The sequence below is a fragment of the Ciconia boyciana genome, chromosome 8 (assembly GCF_034638445.1).
Source record: "Ciconia boyciana chromosome 8, ASM3463844v1, whole genome shotgun sequence".
Classification (NCBI taxonomy): Eukaryota; Metazoa; Chordata; class Aves; order Ciconiiformes; family Ciconiidae; genus Ciconia; species Ciconia boyciana.
In genome coordinates, this window is record NC_132941.1 from 3,197,916 (window position 1) to 3,221,316 (window position 23,401).

Here is a 23,401-nt window from a genome sequence, read left to right on the forward strand (position 1 = left end):
GAGCGTCACCCAGCCCAGGGCCAGCCAGGATCCGCTGCCACAGCCCCGCAGTGCTTAGTCAGGAAAACGCAGTACAAACCCACAGAACACGAGGCAAAGGCTTTAATAGGTGAGAAGTTACATCTGTGTACATACACCCTTTGATTTTGCTTTAGAAGTCGATAGCTCATGAAGGCTTTACAAACTATTGCATGAAAAATTTATGTTCATGTTGGAGCAGCTCCTAAGTACAAAATCAGGTTTTGCACAGCATTTCTAAGGCCTGTTTTATGAGTATTAATTTTAAAGTTCTGGTGGGGAAATTAAAAAAAAAACAAAACAGCATTCTTACTCTATCTAACAGCACATGCAGCCATTTCACAGCTGCCCAGGACTTAAACACAGCACTGTTTGTTGCGAGGTGAAGGGAGAAGCACATGCACGCACACAAACGCTGCGTGGGGCAGGGGCGGCCTCGGCCTCCAACAGCGATTTGTGCTCCGACAACCTTCGTTGCGTTTGCATTTGCTGCAGAAGGAAGCGTCTTGCATAAAACCCTGCGAAATCCAAAGCTGACGTGACAGCTGAGTCGAGCTGCCTGCTTACGTGAAATCAGAAAAAGAAGTGAAGTGAAACTCATCCTGCATTTCCAGTTGACAAATATAGAACTTGGCTGCCCCGGTAATTTGGTTAATTCCAAAATACACTCTGGTCTGGCCAGAGAAAGTGCTGTGAGAACAGTTGCCACAGTAAGCAATGGCCCAGTCTTACACCTCATTCTCTCCTGCAATGCTAAAAGGACCTAAGCTGCTGTTGTCCCCAGAGCCACCAGCGTTGCCCCACGCGCTCCGTGGGTGACTGCTGCCTGCAGCGGGTGGCCAGGAGGCTGCCGGGGACACCACGCACAATGCTCAGGGGCAATCTGGCTCTCCTGTGCACTGCTCCTTCAGCAGGACACCAAAGTGGGATCAAAAAGCTTAAATCATTTGCTGTAGAAGGCAGTAGTTTGCTGTCCCACAGGATTTTCTTACAGGAAAAACTTACAAACAAACAAACAGGTTTGTAAAAGCTATGCAGAGGTTTGACTAGAGCGAACCCACAGACTTTCAGACTGTAAAAGCTTCCTGAAGCTGCCAAACTGTCATGGCTATGAACTGTGGCAGCCCCAAAAAGCCGCAGGCCTGGTCTGAGTGAAGAAGGCAACTGTGTTACATGACCAGTTCCTTTTCTGGCAGTACTTCCACGTCAGCATCTTCTCACAGCCTGTTCCAAGAAGCCTACTAGCTTCCAGTAAGTAAAAACCTTCACGTCAAATCCCAGTTCTCCCAAAAAGTGCACCCAACACCATACTGAGTCGTCCCCTGTAATTCTTTATTAGAATTATGGATGAATATATTTTAAATCAATCTAAAAAAATAATGAATCAAGGTACAGTACATGCATAAAATACAAAGTAATTTACAAAAATCAAAATAGCATCTTCAGAACTAATACTAGGAGGAGAAATGGATTAAAAAAAACAAGTGGCCAACTACAGCAATGCCTTCCGTGTGCCTTACACATCATGAGCACCGCAAGACAGAAAGGTTGGGTACGAAACGCAGCTGGTAGAGCCTACCCAGATTTGGATGTTCCAAGTGGGTCATATCAGAGTTTGAGAAACTTCGCCTACAATCGGGTACTTCCCTGTAATTGTATAAATAACTGCAGGCATTTACACAACAAACGGTTCTTTTAAATACTGTAGAAATTCAGTGCCTAAAGCCCCCAAATCTCAATATTAAGGACGTGTTTGGGAATAGCACACACAGAGTGATATGCAGTGGTTTCAGAGTGCAGTGACAGAAGGCACAGTTCATGTATCCCTGAACAAGCTAATCGAACAGATGATTTGTACTGAGCGACAGACCACAGAAGGAAATGCACCCAGTAAGAAAACTACTCCAGATGTTTTTAAGAACATATAGCAAACCACTGGAATAATTTAAAAACACTGGATGAAACAGAACTGAAAACTAAGACCAGGTTGTGGAAGTTGTTGATTCATCAACTCAAGCATTTGAATATATTAATATACGTAGCCTGTATTAATAAATGTGATGTGCAATACGTGACAACACCCTTCAAGTCTGTGTGCCATGAAAGAAAAAAGGCATCCTCAAATCCTGATACCACCAGCACTGTGGAGGCCAAGTCTCGGGCAGCACAAAAACATGCTGCAGGTTCCAGTGTTAGAGTGACCCTTCATCAGTTACGCAGCTCGTGCTTTTGCTTTCTTCACAAGAGGCACCTCAAGCCGAGTCCCACCAGCGTCTCGGCGGTCAGCCTCCCAGCAGCTCTGCCTCACCGCACAACCTCCTCCGCAGCAGGTGCCAAAGCACAAAAGCTCATTCACAGGTAGCAAAAACCCTGCTGCTTGTTTGCAAGAAATTCTCTTTTCTCCCCCATAATATTCTATAGAAAAATCCTCAACTTGACAATCTGAAGATGTAGCCAAAAACATTAACTTACATTAAAATTGCACTTCAGAGCAACGGGCATTTCATCAAGCTTTAGATGCAGTATACAACACCTTGAGACACGGAAAGATTATCCTGCCCAGAGATATTTTCCTAGTTAACCTGACAGTAATTGTTTTGCAAGGAGCAGCAGAATAACACCTTCAAGAGCTCACTAAAGGGGTCTGTGCTCTGACTAGCGGGCATCATGTTGGAAAGAGACCAGATCAGTTCCAAACAATTTACTGAACCAAAACTGGCAAGTCGGTGTTGGGAAAATACTGCAGCCACACCGAAGCAATAGATTTATAAACACTGAAATCAAAGTGTTTAAGACATGGAGAAATTCAGAAGGAATAAGCAGTAACTAAACACAAGAAAGTAACCACGAGAATTACAAATATATTTAAATCTTGGACCTGGGGAATATACACAGCCTTTTAGGAAAGAATGAACAATTCTATATATTCTGACAGCACTGCATCTTTGGTTTGTTTTCAGTGGTTGGAGGGACGTGAATGGGAACCACGTTGTTGCTTGGAGACATATCGTTTTCACGTCTGTCGGACATTTGCTTCTGGGAAACAATACGGTAGATCTCTGGAAGATGAGAAAGAGCTAGTCATTACGGGTACACCAGCAATACACCAACAGAAAGTTAAGTCTGGGAGAAACCAGGCATAAAATGTATAAAGATTTCCCGTAGTTTTGGAAATATATAGGTAATGCGCAGAAGCTTTCACAAGAAGTTCAGTTGTGATGCTTTCTATATTCAGAACATAAAATATTTTTGCAAAATAAATTAGTTTTTTGACAACTGTTTTACCCCCTTGAGATAAGAGTTAGTAAATGGACAGAATTCACCAATTTTTTTGCTAGGGATCAGAAACTATGTACCCCACCAATTCCTTCTGATGGTCCCCAAGGCTCTGGGGACAGTGGTTGCCGGTTTGCTGACGTATCCGCAGACCACAGCGGGATTGAAAAGAACCACTCAAAATTTCTCTCTCTGATAGGACTGCAAGGGCACTTTCTTCTCTCTCAGCATGCCTATCACATACAAGAGCTTGTCTGTCATCCAAGCGGAGACCTGGCCCCTTCAGCAGAACACAAGCCCTTTACAAAAGTCCCTGTGCCAGTGCAGCTAAACTTCAAAACTACAGAGAAGAAATATGGACTCCAAACAAAGAAATTCCAGGATCGGAGAGCACAGGTTAAACTCCTGTGCCTTTCCCAGCACACTGCCAACAGGGAACGCTGCACACCCGCCCTGAAAGCCTTGCCCAGTTTCCTGGCATTTGTTAGTGGCCGACAGCATGTGCTGTACATAAACTCTGAGTAGCTACAAAAGCAGTTGTTTCAGTGGCACAGAAAAAAAGAGTATGGCATGTGTAGTGGTTCAGCCCCAGAAAGGAAATAAAGGATACCAAAAATAGCACATGGGGAACTCACTTGCAAATTCAAGTTTTAAACCAATAAAGTTTAAAAAAAAAAAAGCTTGCTAAACCTCAGTTTAACAAAAAGTTTGAAAGTGGTTCAGAATCAGCAAAAAGCCAACCCTAAAGTGACAACATCACATCTTCTACTTCGCACAACAGAAAAGCATGCTGGCAACAAATACGCCAGCACCGCCAAGCAGCAGAGCCCCTGAGAGAAGGGAGTTGATGCCCCACACCCGATTTGCATGCTCCAGCTCACTGCCCTGCCGTAAGGTTTCAGATAAGCCCAGGCTTCGAGGGTGGTCCGCACTTCGCTCCTCCTGCAGAGCAAAGCGGGAAGAGCACAGCTCACAAACAACTCCAGCGAACCAAAGTGAAGGCCCAAGTTCTTTCGGAGGTCTGAAGTCTCTTATCAGCTGGATAATGACTGTCCAAAACACACACCTCACCTGACCCCAAACCAAGACATGTCTTTTCCACCAGAAACTTGTCATTAGTGACTACCCTTTGTTCAGAATTTTAATGAGCTGCTGCTTAGGGCACATCCTGACATCATTTCAGTATTGGAAATTGAGCAACCTTGTGCAGAGAGGTCCTCTTTGCTGCCAAGAGCTGATCACACAGCTAAGCGCCTGCTTTTACAATGGGAAGAGATGGCACTGATGGCAAAAAGGGTCCCTGACAAACAAGGCTTGAAAACCTTCCCCCTGATGCAACAAGCCTGCACTGATTTAAGCTGCCAACACAAACAGAGGCCAAGTGCTCCCCAGGAAGAGTAAAAGCAGGGCTGCATGCATCCACGGGACTGCTGGCAGAATAAAAATCTCTCACGTAGATACTGTGCTGTATCTATGGACTGTACAAGTAACATTAACCTTTGCAAGTGGCGCTTTGCAAGAATCTGCCTGTTGGGCCTCCAAACTGACAGCCCAGACTCAGATAGGGATAAAGTATTCAGAAAAATGGATTTTACATACGCATTCAGTTACAGATCAAGTCACTGAGGCAACCAAACAAGAGCTGCACACATAAAAGGATTTTCTGATTTCACCCTTCCTTGAGTTCAGTCTTCTTTCCAACAGTCTTACACATAGGCAACTTCACAGGTTAAGTGAATCCCATGAAATCAGATCTTTAAAGCCACCTGAAACCCCATATGGGAATTTGCAGATAAAGATCAGCTTCGCCTTGTGGCAGGCCGCTCCATGTTCAGCAGAGTGCCTGTGTGCAGAGGTGGGAGGAGCACGGCTGGAAGAGATCTCCTCTGCATTCTTCAGGGCAAGTTTTCTGCTCCACTACCCTGCCCCAGCTCAGGGTAGACAGCCAGTTTACCTCCAAGCGCAGAACGCTTCCCGTTCCTATTCAACGGAAGGCTCTTGCCACCTTCGTTACTGGAAACTCTCTAGTAGCACCTTCGGCAGCAGCAATTCTCAGTTTTCCAAAGAACTTCCTGAGCAAGTTCTTACTAGTCCCTAACACAAGCTGTCACACACTTCCTTCACCAAGCAAGGACTGGCAACCAGGGTGCCCTCTGTATAACACCCTCACCTTACAGCAAAGATCTTCAGTAAACAGCCCTGAAGTCTTAAAAACAATCTTAACAGCATTGATTTATCTGCTGATAAAGGGTCTATCCCTTCTGTCTCTGGGAACATATCTCCATGATCCCCACTTCCACAGCCTCCCCAGCAGTCCTGCAAAGACATTTAGCACTTGTGCTGCTTGAATCAACTTGCAGCAGTCCCAAGTTTGTTGCTCTCTACCGCTTCTCCCTCCTCTGCAGTGCAAATCTTTGCGCAGCCACAGCGTACTGCCCTAGACGAAAGCCTAAATGGCTAGAACCGGCCTTTCCCTGGATCAGCTGCACACTTTCACCACACACAGCTGTGCTGGTGTGAAAGGGGAGGTGGGAACAGCTTAAACCTGCTCTCGCTGGGGGAAAATGCCCAGCAGCAAAGCCTATGCTGAAACTGGTCTGCACTGAGGAATGCCAGGCTAATGAAGACATGCGCTTTTTAATGAAGACACTACACTTTATGCTCTGCTCAGTGACTGAATGAGACCTTATTAAGAGCACATTCAGCAGAATGCATCACTGCATAATTGGTAACTGTGTGAGACAGGCCTTGCACTGTAAGGGGGCTGGGAAAAAGTGACACTGCTGCCTAGGAGGAGCTTGTCTGGTCCTTGTCTGCTCAGCTTGCACTAGTGTTTCATTCATTTTCAGGTGTACAGAGCCAAGAAAAGAGGAAATCCCTAGATTTTTTTTTTGCATTAATGCTCTGTGATGCTGTTTCCTTGGAGATGGGATTCCTTAGAGATGAAACCGCAGCAGAATGAGTATGGGAACAGAGACAGCACAGAGCCGGGCAGGGAACGGAGGCAGACTCCAGTTTACTTTAAGGATGCTTTATCCTGCTGTGAATGCTCAGAGTGGATAGGATTATAATACCAGTCTCTCCTATTTGCCAGATGATACAAAGCAGCTTTGTGTGCGCAACAAGCAGCCCTTGAAGTCTAGACATCTTGGAACAGAAGAATTTGGATAGGGACCATTACTCTAAGCCACAGAAGGAAAAGGTCCCCAAAACTTTATCTAGCATCCACAGCAGGACAGGAAGCCCACTAGATGTAAGATATACCCCCCTCTAAAAGTCCTCTATAGTATAGGGAAAGAAAAGCTTTCTCCCCCTTCTTCCACCTGTAACAGCAGCAGATCACATACTCACTTAGGCTGTGCTAACTATAATGGATTCGTATTTCCCATGCCCGAAGCCATCTATTCAAAGTGTCTTAATCAGAGAATCTAGGTGTGGAGAAGCTTAACACGGACCCTGCTACACCTCCAAGGGAAGTACTCTTACAAGTTTCCAACACTGTACCAACCAGACCAGCTTCAGTAGGGCTGGAAAAGAAAGGAGTTTGGCTACAGACCTTAGTCACAACACCCTGTTCAGGAGAGATCTAAGCAGCTCTGTGAAAAGCATTGGGAGCAGCCTGGGATGTCTCTGCGGTGCAGTTCCCAGCACTGCAAATACTAGCAGAGCTGGTGCAGCAGCATGCTCTGCCCCTTCTTCTGTCAGCCACCTCCGCTCGCAGCCTGTGGCAAAGCCTGTTGGCTTTACCAACTTCCTTCTTCAAAGGACAGTGAGCATTCCACCCGCAGGCACTATGCTCAGAGGCAGCCCTGCCAAATACAGACTATCCATGATTCTGCAGGGTCACTCTGAAAACTACATTCCTCAGATGACTGCTCCCCTCTTCCCTTCAAAGCAAATCATTAACAGAAAAAGCCAGCTGTGAAGTGTTATCGAGAAGTTTACTGGCAGAACATTCGTCCTTAGCATGCCAGTCACAGCCGAGATGGAGCCAACCTGCTGCTAATGCATTATTTACTTCATCTTTATCTCCCTGAAACAGGAGCTCCTGTCTGGAGCAAGCCACATGCCCACTAATCAGCAGAAGCGTTTCTTCCAGCACAGTTGAACCAGTCCCTCCTGAACAAGGATCCTGTCCACATACCCAAGAGCTCTTTACCCAAAGGACTGTCAGAGCTACATGCAGGGAACATTGACGTTTGTGGAAAAGCAACAGCCTCAACAATCTGTCAGAGTCCACCGAGGGCAAGTTTTAATCGCTTGTTCTCCCATTACAGACTGCTCTCCCTTACACAAGAATTAAACTAGAAAAACATCAAACCTCCACAAATTAGACTTCAAAATAACTTCTGGAATAAAAGGTACTGTTGGAAGCATGTGAGGAGAGATAAAGAAACAGCCTAGCCTGTGCCCAAGAGGTGAACTGCTTCCCCATGGCAACGGCAGTATATCGTCTGAGTGTCACACAGCTCCGTGGAAGTAAAGCAGCAGCCCAGGGCATGCAGGAAACTTTCCACCTCTTCAGCCCTCGCTGTTACAGAACAGAACGGTCCAACAGGAGACGGGGGCAATTAGGTGACCAGTTTATATTGGCTATGACAGCCTGACAGCCACCTTGGGAGGGGATAAACAATGTCTGATATATTTCCAGTTCTGTTTTATTAGTGCTGGTGCTGAACGAGTATGAAAGTTAATTAACACCTTAATCTGAGAGCCCTGATCCCCTCTGAAAACTGAAAGCGCAGGCAGGAAGGCTGTTCTACATTGCACACAGCACATTTGGCCAGAATCTGACCTCAAAGTTCAGTCTAGGTGCTCCCAAGAGGGGCTACCAAGGACACATGCATAAAGGAAGAAGTTTCAGGTTTTAGCATTTACAAGGAAGCAATAAAAATGTCTTTCTCCTGAAAAATCCACACCCAAATTCACAAGCATTTTTGACAGGACTGCCTTTAGGTAGGTGATGAAAACAGGAAATCCAGCAGGCATCCCAGATACCACTGCATTCAGCCACTCCGTAGCCATCCACCCTCCGATGGCATTAGTAGTTAGTCATGTAGGGGAGTAAATGTATAAGCTAATGCAACTTCCTTCTTTTTTTTTTTTTTTTAATTTGTGCAAGGTTGAATTACAACCAAATGACTACACTGAAGTTAAAAGGAAACCACATGGTTCTGCTGAAGAGGAAATGAACTCAAGTTCTAGTCCCAGCATTGCATGAAGTGGCGAGACGCCAAGCATCCCTCTGCGCTGTTTATTCATCTAACATAGACAAGCTTTTTTGCTAGTGTATGGACAGGAGCACTACTGCTTAGGAACCCACTGTAAAAAACACAACAGAATCAGAACCTATTGGAGGCCTCTTACAACTAGGGATAAGACAAGAAACAGATGGACACAGGCAGGTCATACTCCAGCAGCCTAACAACTCTCTCTCTCTCCACTGCTAGGGTGTTCATAAAGCATTTCAAACAAATCAAGAAAATACTACAGAATTTATACTTTTATTACAGTAAAAAACTTCCTAGCTGTCTCCTCACCTGCATGTTCCAGTATGGCTAACAAGTCCTTTTTGGTGTGTTTTTAAAAGAATATCTAAATTAGCTGGCAAAGAAAAAAAAAATTCAAAACTAACTAGGTGCAAATGTCACAGCAATGAGATCTGATTAATAGAGACACATACTTTAGAAGTGGGGCCGCTGCTCATATCAAGCAGATCACGTAGCCTGGCACATGCTACACTGGGATGGAGGAAGTTTAAATTTGTAACTGGGAAACACATTGGAGGCACTTGGAGAAAACAGAGACACTCCCTGGTGCACCTAGAACAGAGACACATACCAAAACAGAGGAGTCTCATGTTTTGAAGACCCAGACTAGAGATTTGGAGAGGCATTTGCCAAAGCTAGGAATGACAAAAGCTCAAAAACTACACATGCCACTGTTGTCCTCCTATGCCTTGGCTACATCTGACAGGATACACAACAATACAGAAGTCCCATGGCAGCTAGTGATTTCCACACCAATTTGTGAATTCCGACCCTATCCTTTTGTCCTGGTTTCAGCTGAGATAGAGTTAATGTTCTTTATAGTGGCTGGTGTGGGGCTATGTTTTGGATTTGTGCTGAAAACAGTGCTGATAATACAGAGATGTTTTAGTTGTTGCTGCACTGGTCAAGGACTTTTCAGCTTCCCGTGCTCTGCCAGGTGCAGAAGAAGCTGGGAGGGGACACAGCCAGGATCGTTGATCCAAACTGACCAAAGGGCTATTCCATACCACATGACGTCATGCTCAGTATATAAAGCTGGGGAAGAAGAAGGAAGGGGGGGACATTCGGAGTGATGGCGTTTGTCTTCCCAAGTAACCGTTACGCGTGATGGAGCCCTGCTGTCCTGGAGATGGCTGAACACCTGCCTGCCCATGGGAAGTAGTGAAGGAATTCCTTGTTTTGCTTTGCTTGTGTGCGCGGCTTTTGCTTTACCTATTAAACTGTCTTTATCTCAACCCTCGAGTTTTCTTACTTTTGCTCTTCCGATTCTCTCCCCCATCCCACCAGGGGGGAGTGAGCGAGCGGCTGCATGGTGCTTAGCTGCCGGCTGGGGCTAAACCACAACAATCCTTTTTGGCGCCCAACGTGGGGCACGAAGGGTTTGAGATAATGACAAATTTTATTGGAATGTGCCAGATAGCTAAACAGCAATAACAGCTATAAATTCTGTTAGTCAGCAGGCTTCTGTGCTTGCCATAGGCTTGCTTGCCTTACTGTATGTTAGAGTCTAGGGCTCGTTAGTGGCTGCTTTTTGCTTTCACTGCTTGCCGTGCTGCTGTACGGCTGATCATCTTACTGTGCTGTGCCTGGGAACATTTTGATAACAGCAATGGCCTTGCGCCTGGGCTGGCAGATGGCCAGGGCATCACTGCTGGTTCTGTGCTGCTGTACTGGACAGGCTGGAACTCCGGTGTGAACTCGAGTCAAAGGGACTGTGACCTGTGGATGAATCCATGTGGAGCAGGACACCCCGAAGCGTCTGTGCCCATGGATTAGCCCATGCCAGAGCAGGTATATCTTGAAACGCCTATGGCCATGGTTATGTCTGTGCCACAGCAGGTATACCTCTGATTGTGGGATTGTGGCCCAAGGATAAGTCCACGCTGGATAGGGTGCACCTCGAAGCATCTGTGGCTGTGGATGAAGTCCATGCTGCAGCAGGCACACCTTGAAGCATCTGTGGCTGTGCACGAGGGCATGCTGGAGCAAGTTTACTTCTGAAGGTACTACACTCTGTGGATAAGTCCAAGCTGGAGCAGGGGCAAGGGGAGGACTTCACTGCAATGTTAAACCTGATGGTCTGGTCCAAAGGGACCAGGGGTGGAGATCGTAATGGAAATACCTTTAAATTGTTGTAACCCATGATTTGAGTTTCATGTTATAGGAATTACTACAGCCGGAACCACCCAAACAAATGGAGGAGAAGCCTTACAAGAAGCAGTGCAAGTGCAGCAGTGACCTGACCTGAGCTGGCTTTGGTGCCCAATAACTCCAAGAAACACACCACCTCTCCTGTCCTGAGTAACAACCATAAGAGATGAAGCCCAAAGTCATGGACTAAATGAACTCAGTGGACATCTTGTGGACATTTCTGGACATTTTACAGACATTTTATAGGGGTGGTCCATAGACTAAGGGAAAGATATGTGTGTATTATATCAAAGGATGGGAAGGGTGGTGGTGGGTAACGAGAATGTATTGGATAGTGTGAGACCTGAGCATGACGTAAATGGTATGGAATAAGGGGTGGATACTGTCCTGGTTTCAGCTGAGATAGAGTTAATGTTCTTTATAGTGGCTGGTGTGGGGCTATGTTTTGGATTTGTGCTGAAAACAGTGCTGATAATACAGAGATGTTTTAGTTGTTGCTGCACTGGTCAAGGACTTTTCAGCTTCCCATGCTCTGCCAGGTGCAGAAGAAGCTGGGAGGGGACACAGCCAGGATAGCTGATCCAAACTGACCAAAGGGCTATTCCATACCACATGACGTCATGCTCAGTATATAAAGCTGGGGAAGAAGAAGGAAGGGGGGGACATTTGGAGTGATGGCATTTGTCTTTATAAGCCACGGTTAAGTTAAGGTCCCCCACATAGTTGTAGTTGAATGTCTCAGACTATTAACAAGTTTTGCCTATCTAAAAAAAGGGTTTAAACAAAAAGGAAGTACTTTATCCACAGAGCAATGCAGCCCTCACTGCCATCACACGTTACAGAGCCAAAAGTCCAGCCAGGGCTATTAAATGCAATGACAGTGACTACCCTGCAGCTCAGGAGTCACTACGTCTCAGACTACCAGTATTGTTCAAAGGAAGGATCTCTACTCTTTCATCCCTTTTACCTTGGCAGCTGTTATGGTCACCATTAAAGATGGAAACAAACTAGATTGACTTCTCCTCTGATAAACAATGGCTGTTTTAACTTGATGCTTGCATGAGACAATACCCTCCTGTGGGCACTCCCTATATCATACACAAATGGGAAACTGAAACAAACTAGGCTGACTAGAAACCTGGGGCAAATCAAAGTGAACAAGGATTCATTCCTGAGTTCAAGGCTGGCCTTTCAACTGTGACACTTTGAAACTGGACTCCAAATCTTATGGCTGTGAAGAATCATTAAATAGCAAAATTTTAAACACTTTACAGGGAAAGAAATGCCTATCTGCATCATATCTGAGCAGCCTTTTGCCCTTCCCCCTCAAAGCACAAAGCACTAGATGACTCACCTGTCAGAATAGTCTGGAAAGCTGCTTCCACATTTGTAGAGTCTAAAGCAGACGTCTCAATAAATGACAAACCATTCTTCTCTGTGTGGACAGAAATACTATAATTAGAGGGATACATCACGTATCTGTTTCCCGTCTGGAAGAACTTTTGCACCAGATTATATTTGTGGTGTTCCTGATGAGATGCACAAGTATCAAGAAAAAAATATAAAAAGTTGTGGGTTTTTCCCCCTTATGTGATCTGAAAGCAACATCACCCAACACCAACATTAGAATTTACGCTCATCCTCAAGTCCAGTGCTGTGTTACTTTGAGGCACACCTTCCTACATCACTGAAAGTGAGAATATATTGCACTTTCAAGAATTGTGTGAGGAAGCTTCCTGGATTTCCTTTAACCTCATGAAGTTTCTCCATCTCCCACCTGCTAGTATGTCACTGCAGCTTAACTAACAGGGCTAGCCCTGTCGGGGGAATGGCAGTGCTGCACCAGCAGGCAGGGATCCTCACTGGCCATAAGCTCCGCAAATGCAGCTACAGCAAGCCTTAATGCAAGAAACCCAGCTACACTCCTGGATGAAAGAAATTTGGCTGAAAAGAAGGCAAGATTTACAGAAACTAGAATTATTTTTCACAGATCTTAATTCTGTAACAAGAGTCAGAAAGCCAGTTAAATGAAAGTCTGTTCAGCCACGGGCATCTGCGTAGAGCTCCAAATCAGTTGGTAGAAAGGCGGCAATATACAGGTGCAAAGCTACCACCATACAAGAAACACAAACCTAAAGCCATAGGCACAGTTTCTGTGAGAAAAGCAATGCATAGGCAAGAGAATAAATCTGGTTTAAGATCTTGAAGTGCCTCTGGCTGATTCTTGAAACCACATCAGCATGCATGTTCTACAAGGCTTCCTTTTTGACTGAATTAAAGAGAGGCAAACACCAGTATGTAACACTGAGGAACATCACCAGCAGTACTGTTTTTCCTCCTACCAGCACACTCGCGTATCTAAGACCGGGTAGGCAGATCCCCAGACAGTTAGCATTAGGAAATTATTTTGAGTTCACCAACCTGCAAAAGCTCTAGCCTCATCTGTAGGGACTGCTCTCAGGTGGCGCAAGTCACTCTTGTTTCCCACAAGCATGATTACAATATTGCTGTCAGCATGGTCTCGCAGCTCTTTCAACCATCGTTCTACATTCTCGTAAGTAAGGTGCTTAGCAATGTCATACACCAATAACGCCCCTACAGCTCCGCGATAGTACCTGTGGGTGAAGAGACATATTAGAGAACCAGCAAGAAACATCATGATTAAAAGTGACAACTTACTGTGCAACAATGGGAAATAGCTATTACTAAGACAGCTATACAAAAAAAATATCCAGAAACAGGCTACGTGGGACTTGAAGCAGTGAAGTAGAACATCCAGACTAGGGTTATGCCACAGGACCACCAGAGCAGCCAGGACAGCTCAAAGTCTAGGTGGTAAGCCAAGCCCCATGCTTGTGTAAGAACCCTGCATCGCAAAAATGAAGCTCTGGAATCTGTGGGGAGCTGCTGTCACCTTCAACCTCTGATCCACTCCTAAAAAGTCTCCCCCGCCCATCACTGTGGGTGCAGTATGGGCACAGCCCATAGTGATAAAGAGACTTTAGAATGACTCACTGGATCATAAAAACATCAACCTCATCTATTCCCTTTTAAAAAGGCCACAGCTGGTCTCCTTTCAGACTAGAGAGAGGCACAGTAATGCATTCAAAAAGAAACAGGCTGTGTTCTCCCACCCCACAATTACCTCCAGCTTTACTTAAATCCAGATTTTGCTATGCTATTTTTTTCCAATTAAATAAGCAAGCAAAGTGAGCAGTCTTTCCGTACTGCTACAGGAGGGTTCCTGGTCTTAGGTTACCACTCATAAAACCTCAATGAACACTGATATTACTTTATCAATCGCTTGCATTGAAATGAGTCTCTCAAAGCTCTTGCATTCTAGGCTTGAAATGCCTCCTGTTACATATCGTGGGAGCACTGAGAAGTAAATCAGTTTGTGCAGGGACACACTGTATCAAGTTTCTGGACTGAATAATATTTAAGCTTCCTTCCCCCACAGGTTGTGGATATTACACAACGTAATACAGACACCCTGTTTGCAGTTTCTGAAGAATCAGAAAGGCCCAAAATTACCCTCCTCAACAAAACTTTCTCTTCAGCCGTACAAGCTATCACTTACGCTGATGTTATAGCTCGGTATCGCTCCTGCCCTGCTGTGTCCCATATCTGAGCCTTTATTGTCTTCCCATCAACTTGAATGCTTCTTGTTGCAAACTCTACTCCAATGGTGCTTTTGCTTTCCAAGTTAAACTCATTGCGAGTGAATCGAGACAGAAGGTTACTCTTGCCTACTCCAGAGTCTCCAATAAGTACAACTACAAGACAAAAATGACATGAGAATCAGATTCCAGATGTAGATAATACAGTGACAATCACCTGCAATAAACATTCATTTTCCGGAATGAAGCATTTGTCCTGGGTCTACTGTCCAAGTGTTGATATTTCTAGAGAACCAGAGCTGCCACACGCTCCAGCATTTTGAACAGACATTAGACTCAACTTTTACTTGTTGCATTTCAGTATCCTTTGCCCAACATGGAAGAACATTCCTCCTCCAGGAAGAATATACATGGCTAACTGCAAAAAGTCAGGGACAGTTTGGATTTCACATCCTTGTAACAACACTAGAACTAAAAAAACGAAACAAAAACCCCACACCATGCAACTGAAATCTGTTTTGCTGAACACAGGGCAGGCAGCAGACTCTGCCTGCACTTTACACTCTTTATACCTTTGCAGAAGGGAGGTTCCCCACTGGGGCAGAAAAATTTGTGAATGGAAAAAAGAAGAATCAAACCCCCAAAAAAACACAAGACCACCATCACCCTGATGTCCAGTTTAAAAATGTTAGCTGTGCCACAGCACTCTGCCCTTCCGCAGTCCCCCACTGCTGCTGCAACTCCTGGCCACTTTAGGCAAGAGCCTGAAACTGCTCTAAAATGCTGCTGGGGTATGGCTGGGCCTCAGAATTTGAACCACCATCCACTCCCCCTTCCCCAGCTCAGCTTGAGTCATCACAGCACCAGTGCCAAGCAAACTAATTGGAAGGATTCAGCTATGCTTGACAAGAGATCGACAGAAGGTTTAAAGTCCAGTTCCTACAGGAAGAAAAGAGTCACAAGGATTCGCTGCAATATCCTGTAATGCTGAGTTGAAAGGTGCAAGTTTAAGTGTAACTTAAAACTCACTACCAAGATGCAGGCCCCTGGATGAAACACATTCACACCCCTGAGTCACACCAACAGGAGCCTCTTGGGATGATCTTATGCCCTTAACAAAGATAAGGTACTGAGCTGGTAACAGAAGAAAATGGAGGAAAAAGATGATGAGGAAGATTCTTGAGAAGAATGGCTAATAACCTTGAAGTTCAGCAGTGACTCAAGGCCAGTCAGAGCAAAAGAGTGCATGCTCAGGTGACAAAAAAAAGTGGCTATGCTTGTTTGGAAAAACCAGAAATATTTGCTCAGTAACATATATCATTTAACAGTTAAGACACTGCAACACAGTGTTAAGGTTCTGTGTGGGACAACAGAGGAATGAGTCCATCAAACACACTTTAGTCACAAGAAACCCCCACTTAGTCTAGCAGCACAAATACCCCCATCTGCTGCTGCACCACACAGCAGCCCTCTGAACACCATCTTCTATTTAAATAATGCAAAACAATTCTGACAAGTGGGATTTCTCTGACTGTAAGGGCAGAGCAGCACCTTTTAAACACCCTCCATAAAATGAAAATTGCAGCAAATGCTAGCTTCAGACATGGCCTTGTGGAGAATACTTCATCAAAATAAACCTCTTTCCAGCTTCCTCTGCCAGCTGACTCAGCATGCAGCCGGCCAAGCTACAGAAGTTGCATAAAGTACAGGGTGGCTCTGTTAACCACTTCTGTTTATGAAGATCCCAATGCAGGTAGGTGGCAAGCACGTATGCTGAATGCAAACAGGATTCTGCTTTCCTACATGACAGGTCAGCACTGTTCAGTGTCAGCTGCCCTGACACAGCTGAACAGCTTTGCTGGCACAGAAGATGCTAAACCGTCATAAACTTAGTGCAGGGGACAGAGTACCTAATTGCATCATCGTCACCCGGCAAACTGCCATACCTTTCCCCTTTCATTGGCAAATAAGCTCTTCAATACTATTTTGGCAGGTTTAGGCCACAGTTTTAGATGACATCATATTTGTATTCACTGGGACGTGTTACAAACAACAAGTTCCTAGGAGGAAAAAGTTGTCAACTCCCTTCGCACACCTCTGTCCTGCTATCACCCAGCATTAGCTTTGGCAGCAGCTGAACGCTTCTCTAAACAAGGAAAGCAATCTACACACAATTTCCTTTTCCTAACAGGTTGCATCATATACCTGTTAAGTATTCCCCTCAAACATATTTTTGTTGTTCAGCGCATATTTCAAGGCACAGCTTTAAGTCATTTAACAATAGACTGATCATTTTAATTCCTCTGCCAGATTTTTTTCCTTACCTTGTCTGAATCCCATGCTGCTTATGTTCAGAATGGTTTCAAGCACCAGATTAGTATGTCCCAATTAAAAGGGGAAAATATTAGACTTTCCTCCTTGAAGTCAGCTATTTCCTCTACTTAATTGGGCCACTGCAGCTCCTCTTGAACACAGACACAAGAACAGCTTGCAATGGCAGCAGGCGCCTAAGACTCCTCACACTTTCTGCATTTCTGCCAGTCTGACCAAGTATCCCTCTTTGAATACAATTATGAACTGAAACAGCTTTAACAGCCACTCAGATTGTATTATTAATTTTAATTTTGCTTTCCTTATCAAACCACCTCATTTTGATATTTTATACTATACAGTGTTCCCATGTATTATATTCTTAGCATAGAAATACAGTAGGAGTGACCCTGGATAGCTGAGTCCCATTCTAACTATCCCAGGCAAACAGTTTCTGGGAGGGAAATGACGTTATCTAGTTCCATGTTAAAGCTAATTGTTCCTGCACACACACTTTTATTGGGCTTTTCTTCCAGAAACTCACTCCTAATGGTTAGAAATTGCCTTCTAGTTTTCAGAAGAAATTAGCGGTCAGCTGATGGTGGTGTTCATGTGCCAGCATTCTCCATTAGCTTATTAGTTTCTTCTCCCCGTGGTGTTTATGCTGGGGTATTTACAGAAAGCAACTGCATCTTCTCTCAGCTTTGTTCTACTAGCTAACCTCTCAAATGTGTCCTTATAAACAGACTGTCCATTTCCCCAAACATCTTCCCTAGGAGTTTTTCAATTTCTTTTCCACACAGTGAGCAGAACCGCACACATCATTCTAGGCAAGATTTCTGTGATGTCTACAGGGGTTTTAATATTTCCATCTCTACTAGGCATACCTTGAGCTGGAATTCTCTTTTCCTGACCATATCACCTTGATAGCTCAGTCTGCCTGTGATCAGACCTAATTGTTCTACCTTTTAGTTGGCAAGCTCTTACTTTACCAAATTCCTATGAGTCCCCAGGCGTCAAACCTTACAGTCTGAATCCCACTCCATTTGGAGGACTACAGTCCTCATCAGCACACAGCCCTTCCAGGGCTGCGCTCCGACTTTCTCCTGTATCACCCAACTTGCATCATCAGCAAATTCCTTTACTACCTCAGCACTGGAAGGAGGAATGTCTAGAGCTGAACTTGCATTTAAGCAAGTTCAGCCACAGACCTATCTATTCTCAAAAACCTCCATCAATAACCTTCTTTGGACCAGCACTTTCCTTACAGGAGCAGCACCTTAGAAAGCTTCGCAGTCAGGAGAGATTTCTATTGACGCATCCTGAAAGTCATGAAAGTGATCTCCCTTCCCAAGTGACTACTACTAGGCAGGTCATTCTTACTGGTTTAGTGATGTGCCAGTTCAATACCTGCAACCACGTGCTTTAAATGAATGCATTTGACTGTCTACAGCCATTAACCACCCCAGAGGTTTAAGACAAGCTGTCGTGGTTTAACCCCAGCCGGCAACTAAGCCCCACGCAGCCACTCACTCACTCGCGCCCGGTGGGATGGGGGACAGAATTGAAAGAGTAAAAGTGAGAAAACTCATGGGTTGAGATAAAGACAGTTTAACAGGTAAAGCAAAAGCCGTGCACACAAGCAAAGCAAAACAAGGAATTAATTCACTCCTTCCCATGGGCAGGCAGGTGTTCAGCCATCTCCAGGACAGCAGGGCTCCATCACGCCTAACAGTGACTTGGGAAGACAAACGCCATCACTCCGAATGTCCTCCCTGTCACATGGTATGGAACATCCCTTTGGCCAGGTGGGGTCAGCTGCCCTGGCTGTGTCCCCTCCCAGCTTCTTGTGCACCTCCAGCCTCCTCACTGGTGGGGCCGTGTGAGAAGCAGAAAAGTCCTTGACTTAGTGTAAGCACTGCTCAGCAATAACTAAAACATCAGTGTGTCATCAACATTATTCTCAGCACAAATCCAAAACTTAGCCTCATACTAGCTACTGTGAGGAAAATCAACTCTATCCCAGCCAAAACCAGCACACAAGCATTTGGTGGAGAGGGAAGGAAGGAGGAGGAGGGGAAAAAGAAAAAAAAAAAGAGAGGATGAAGTCCACACTACTGTACAAATTTCATTCTGTAATTCCAGTTCTATTTCTGTAGAAGACCAAAATAAGAATTCCATTTCCTAAGTTGCATGAAAAGCAATTTAGAGAACTACGTCAAGAAAGGATTATTAATTTTTCACCAACATTCCAGCTCACTCACCCAATTTTTATTTCTGTTAAACCTCTAACTTAAAGTATGTTCTGAAAATTTCAGCTATCTCATGAAATATGTTATTGACAACCTAATCAGGTTGAAAACAGAAAGTCCAGCACCACTAGCTTGTATTGTCTATGGTAAAAGTTATTACACAAGTTGCATATTCCACAATTTAAAACAAGTACACCAGCACTAAGGGATTACAATGCCTGAAAACACTTGTCTCTGCACTGAGCTCTGCTATTAGGAGACATATAAATAAAGAGCCTGGACACATCTTCATGACCACCAGAAGAACCTGCTGATGAACACCTCTTCCTGCCCACTTCAGTCAGAGTTTAAGGAAATGTGAATAAGATGACCTGATTCTACACCTTGTAGGTCACAGGTGATAAACCTAACACGATTATGTCTTCTATCAATCTCCCTCCTCACCTGCGCCCCCGTTTTATTCACCCATTTCCTGTCACAAAGAGAACTGGCGTCTCAAAGGCACTTTGGGGTAGGGGTCGTTCGTGACCTGTGCATACAATACGTACGGAGAGCTGAGCCTCTAAACGCCTCTGTAGTAAAATGGCTAAGCCGGCAGGTTTATTATAGCACAAAAGTGTCTCCACATCTAATGCAGTGAAGGCACAAGGCTTCCTACCATTGTAGAAATCAATAGGTGTTGTGCAACCACTGTTCCCCACAAATTTATCTGAACAAAACACACAAGAAAAAATGTGTTTTCTAAACCCCAAACCAACAAGTTTGTTCAGTTTCAGAGCATCTCCTCAATATCAAAGGGAAAAGTTGGAGAAATGAACATGATGGAAGCAGATAGCTGAAACTGGAGTTTTTCCTAACCATAAGCTGAATGTCACCACAAGTCAGGTCCATGTTCAGAAATGAGAACTCTGACCACAAATCCAGAGTTCCAGATGGTCAAAGCGCAGACGCAATCCTCTCAAGCTTTGTCCATAGAAAACACAAAGACATCTTATACAAGTGAGGGTTACTTTGATATCTACTCATCTACTGCAAGTACATTACTTTAATCAAAAAGAGTAAAAAGTTCCTGCATTTAAGCCAGGCTTAATTTATTAAGTAATAAAGTAATATCCTCATATCGCCATTATATTTTCCTCCCATTAAAATTAGAGCAAGATTTCTACAATCTGGACTTCATAGGTCTTGCTTTTCCTCAAGTGCAGTGCTGGGAACAGCAGGCACTGCTCTCAACTAAACCCAAAAAGTATGGAAGAATACGAAGACGTGTGTAGCTGGACAAGAATAATTTACCAGAAATTGTCTTTTTACAAGCTAAGCTTAGGCTTTAGCACATGCCGAAGTGTTGCAAGAGTCAGGAGAGGGGTATTTTGTAACAGGTACTGTGATTTAAGTGTACAGCAGCATAGGTGGGCTCAGCTTACACCCACCAGCACAGTCAGCCAGATTGTGACATACAGCTGCTGTCAGTGTCTGACAGGACAAAACCAGAGGTCTCACATAAACAGACACGTGGCAGTTTAACTCAAGAGTAGTAAAAGGCAGCTAGACTAGAGCATAACACTCAATTATTTTAAACCAAGTCAAACTCTGAACTCAGTCCCACCAAACTGCCATGTCCCTTCAAGTTCATAAACCCAGAAGAACTGTCCTACTGGATTAAGTGTCCTTATAGACCAACACCCAGCCTGACTGTCAAGAACTAATGTCTGAGAAACATTATGTGTAAGAGAACAAACAGGCTAATCCTTGTCCTAGCAAGCCCTTGCATCTTCAAACAAGCAATACCTTCAGACTTGCCATTGTAACCATCACACTGAAACACCCCAACAGACATTCTTCTTCCTCTATAAATTTGTGCAGTCTTTCAGACCCATTTATAGTATTTATGGCAATGTACCACTCCAAGATTTGCATACACATTCCAGGAGACTTTATGTCCTTTTGTTTTTGCCTGCTGCTCAATAAAAAAAGCATTACAAATATCCAGAGAAATTATGACCAACAGTAGATACTTTCCCCATTTGTCCATATCACTCATTATTTTAATTTTCATAAAGTTGTACATCACTTCAGTATAAGGGATATGAATCCATTAGGTCTCTCTGCTGATGATTTTGCTGCCCTTCTCCATCTTTTTAATTCTACAACATCCCTTCCAAAATGGGTATGCCCATCCTGCCTACATTTCCCCTCAATCCCCAAGATGCTCACGTCTCAGATTCAAACATCGGCTTAATGTTCCTGCTGAGTTCTCATTTCCTTTTCCAAGAGTTTTTTACCACCTCTTGCCTTTTTGACCAGTGCCTGGTAAGGAGACAGTCATTTCAGAGACCTACTCACAACAATTTCAGGATCATTCCAGAGTGGTGACAGCTTGTTTAGAACAACTGTCACCTTTAGGAAGCTACAAAAGTTTCCACAATTTGTATTACTCTGCATTTGTTATGTTATTTCAGCTGCCACATTAATCCCAGTTATGTGACATTGCATCAACTTCCTGCAGTCCACTTTAGCTTTGCAAAACCTGAATCGCTCATCTTCACAACCCCATTTTCATAGCCTGCACTCCCAACAGCTTCTATAAACTAGTCTAAACAGAAAAAGCTTTAGGCGGGGCAATCAATTAAACTAGCTTTGAACTTTTCTGTATAACTGGATCCCAACTTAATTATTTCCCAATTATATAAGGAAGCAGGTCTACTAAAAGATAGGACCTCTCCCAACAAACTCTGCATCACCGATATTCCCAGGCCTTCACAGCTAAAACGTTAATCATAAGCATACTGACTGAATCGTATGAACAAGTAAAAGTAACGTAATGGTTTTGATAACTTGTACACGTAAGTACCTAAAATAAGATTGCTTGAAGTGATTAAACTAGTGGTCAGCAAGGACCTTGCCAATGCTGCAAGCTGAGAAAAAGATGCCCTTCTTGGTACTTCCCCATTTGATTTTAATAGCAGTATAGATGACCGATTTATAGCTAGAAATAATGCCACTTTCCACATGGCAATTGGACAAAATGGGCAACAACAAAAAAAAAGTAATTCCTCAAAGTTATTACAGGAGCTTAAGGATACAGAAGAAAAGCACTGATGTTTACCTAAGTTTCATGATGACAAACACTGGATCTCCCATCATCACAACATAATAAGCAATACTCCAAATCCTAAATTCAAATTTACAATACCATGTTGCAATAAACGGCTATTTTCTACAACACTTTGCTTGCTTTTGCAGGATTTAAAAAAATTGGATAGTCAACTTCAAAACATCAGCGTTTCTGTACATGTTTCACAGCATGCTTTATGAACCTTTACAGCAGGCTGCTATTTTACTCTGCAGGGAGTGAAAACCGAGTACTTAACTACAACCTGCAACATTTTAACCCAGCTCGCTGTGGTAGGGCTGACTGGAAGGGCATGGGACCTGGCAGATAAGGTATTCCTGCCCTTCTCTGCCGGGTGCCCTGTGAGGTGCCAGGACAGGGTGAGAGACCGCTGGGCGTGAAACAGCACTTACGTTCCCCCCTCGCAAAGGGCTCAGAATATAGAAGGCGGCAACTAATACTACGTTATTAAATTAGCTGCATCATCTACCAACGCTAAACTAATTTACTTTACAGTCCTATTTAATAGCTGGAAAAGGAAGTAGCCCTTATCAACCTCGAGCATCTTCACTGATGATCTCTGCTCGCCATCCCAGCAGGCTGGCCGTCGCCTCAGCCTGTTCACGGAGCAGAAGCCTCGACAAGACGCCGAGACGCCGGATCACCGCTACGAACACCAGCCCGAATTTGACACGTTGGGGCGGGGGCGCGACCAGCGCCCGCAGCGCTCCGGGGCCGGCCGCGCCGCCCAGCACACCCTCGGCGATCCAGCCCCAGAAACATCCGAGCAGGGCTCGGCGATGCCCACGGAAGCGCAGCCCCCGCCTCGCACCGGCAAGGCCGACAAGGGGCCGACCGGAGTCCCCGCGCCCCCCGCCCCGCAGCTCTCCGAGGCGGCCTGCTCGGGCGGCCGCGTTAGGGGAGCGGCAACCGGGACCCGCCCGCGGGCCCGGGCGCCTCTCCCCGCCCGCCGGGCCGGGCCCCTTCCTCGGGGCTGCGAGGAAGGCGGCGGCGGGGCGGGGGCCGGCTGAGGCGGCGGGGAGCGGAGCCCCCCGCCGGAGGGTCGCGCTGTGAGGAGGCCGCTCTCCACCCCCCGCCGAGGCCGGGACCCCCTCCGGAAGGTGACCCCTCCGGCTGCCACGGGGACGAGGCGGCGCGGCCGTTACCTTTGAAGAGATAGTCGTACTCGTCGTCGCGGGTGCCCATGGTGCGGAGCGCCGAGGCGCGGCAGAGGCCGAGGACTGGGAACGGGAGCGGGAGCCGGACCCTCCCTGCAGCCGCCGCAGCGCTTCCGCCCTCCGCGCTCTGCCCGCCCACGGACAGGTGCTTCCGGGGCAGCGCAGCGGCGGCGCGAAACTGCTTCCGGGGCAGAGCCGCCCGCCCCGCCCATCC

At 45.3% G+C, this 23,401-nt stretch overlaps 1 protein-coding gene across 2 annotated transcripts; it reads right to left on the reverse strand.

The window, feature by feature from the left end:
* Positions 1-1,328: 1,328 nt before the first annotated feature.
* RAB11A (RAB11A, member RAS oncogene family) lies at positions 1,329-23,335 on the reverse strand. 2 transcript variants are annotated; one of them, XM_072869772.1, is made up of 5 exons: positions 23,176-23,335; positions 14,296-14,491; positions 13,137-13,330; positions 12,070-12,150; positions 1,329-3,077 (listed from the first exon to the last, which is right to left on the reverse strand). In XM_072869772.1, exons 1-5 carry the CDS (start codon positions 23,213-23,215, stop codon positions 2,938-2,940), a joined length of 651 nt encoding a protein of 216 aa, XP_072725873.1. In that variant the 5' UTR covers positions 23,216-23,335; the 3' UTR covers positions 1,329-2,937. The 2 variants fall into 2 exon arrangements, with proteins under 2 accessions (XP_072725873.1, XP_072725874.1); XM_072869773.1 differs by lacking the exon at positions 1,329-3,077 and adding an exon at positions 10,446-10,644.
* Between the last annotated feature and the right edge of the window lie 66 nt (positions 23,336-23,401).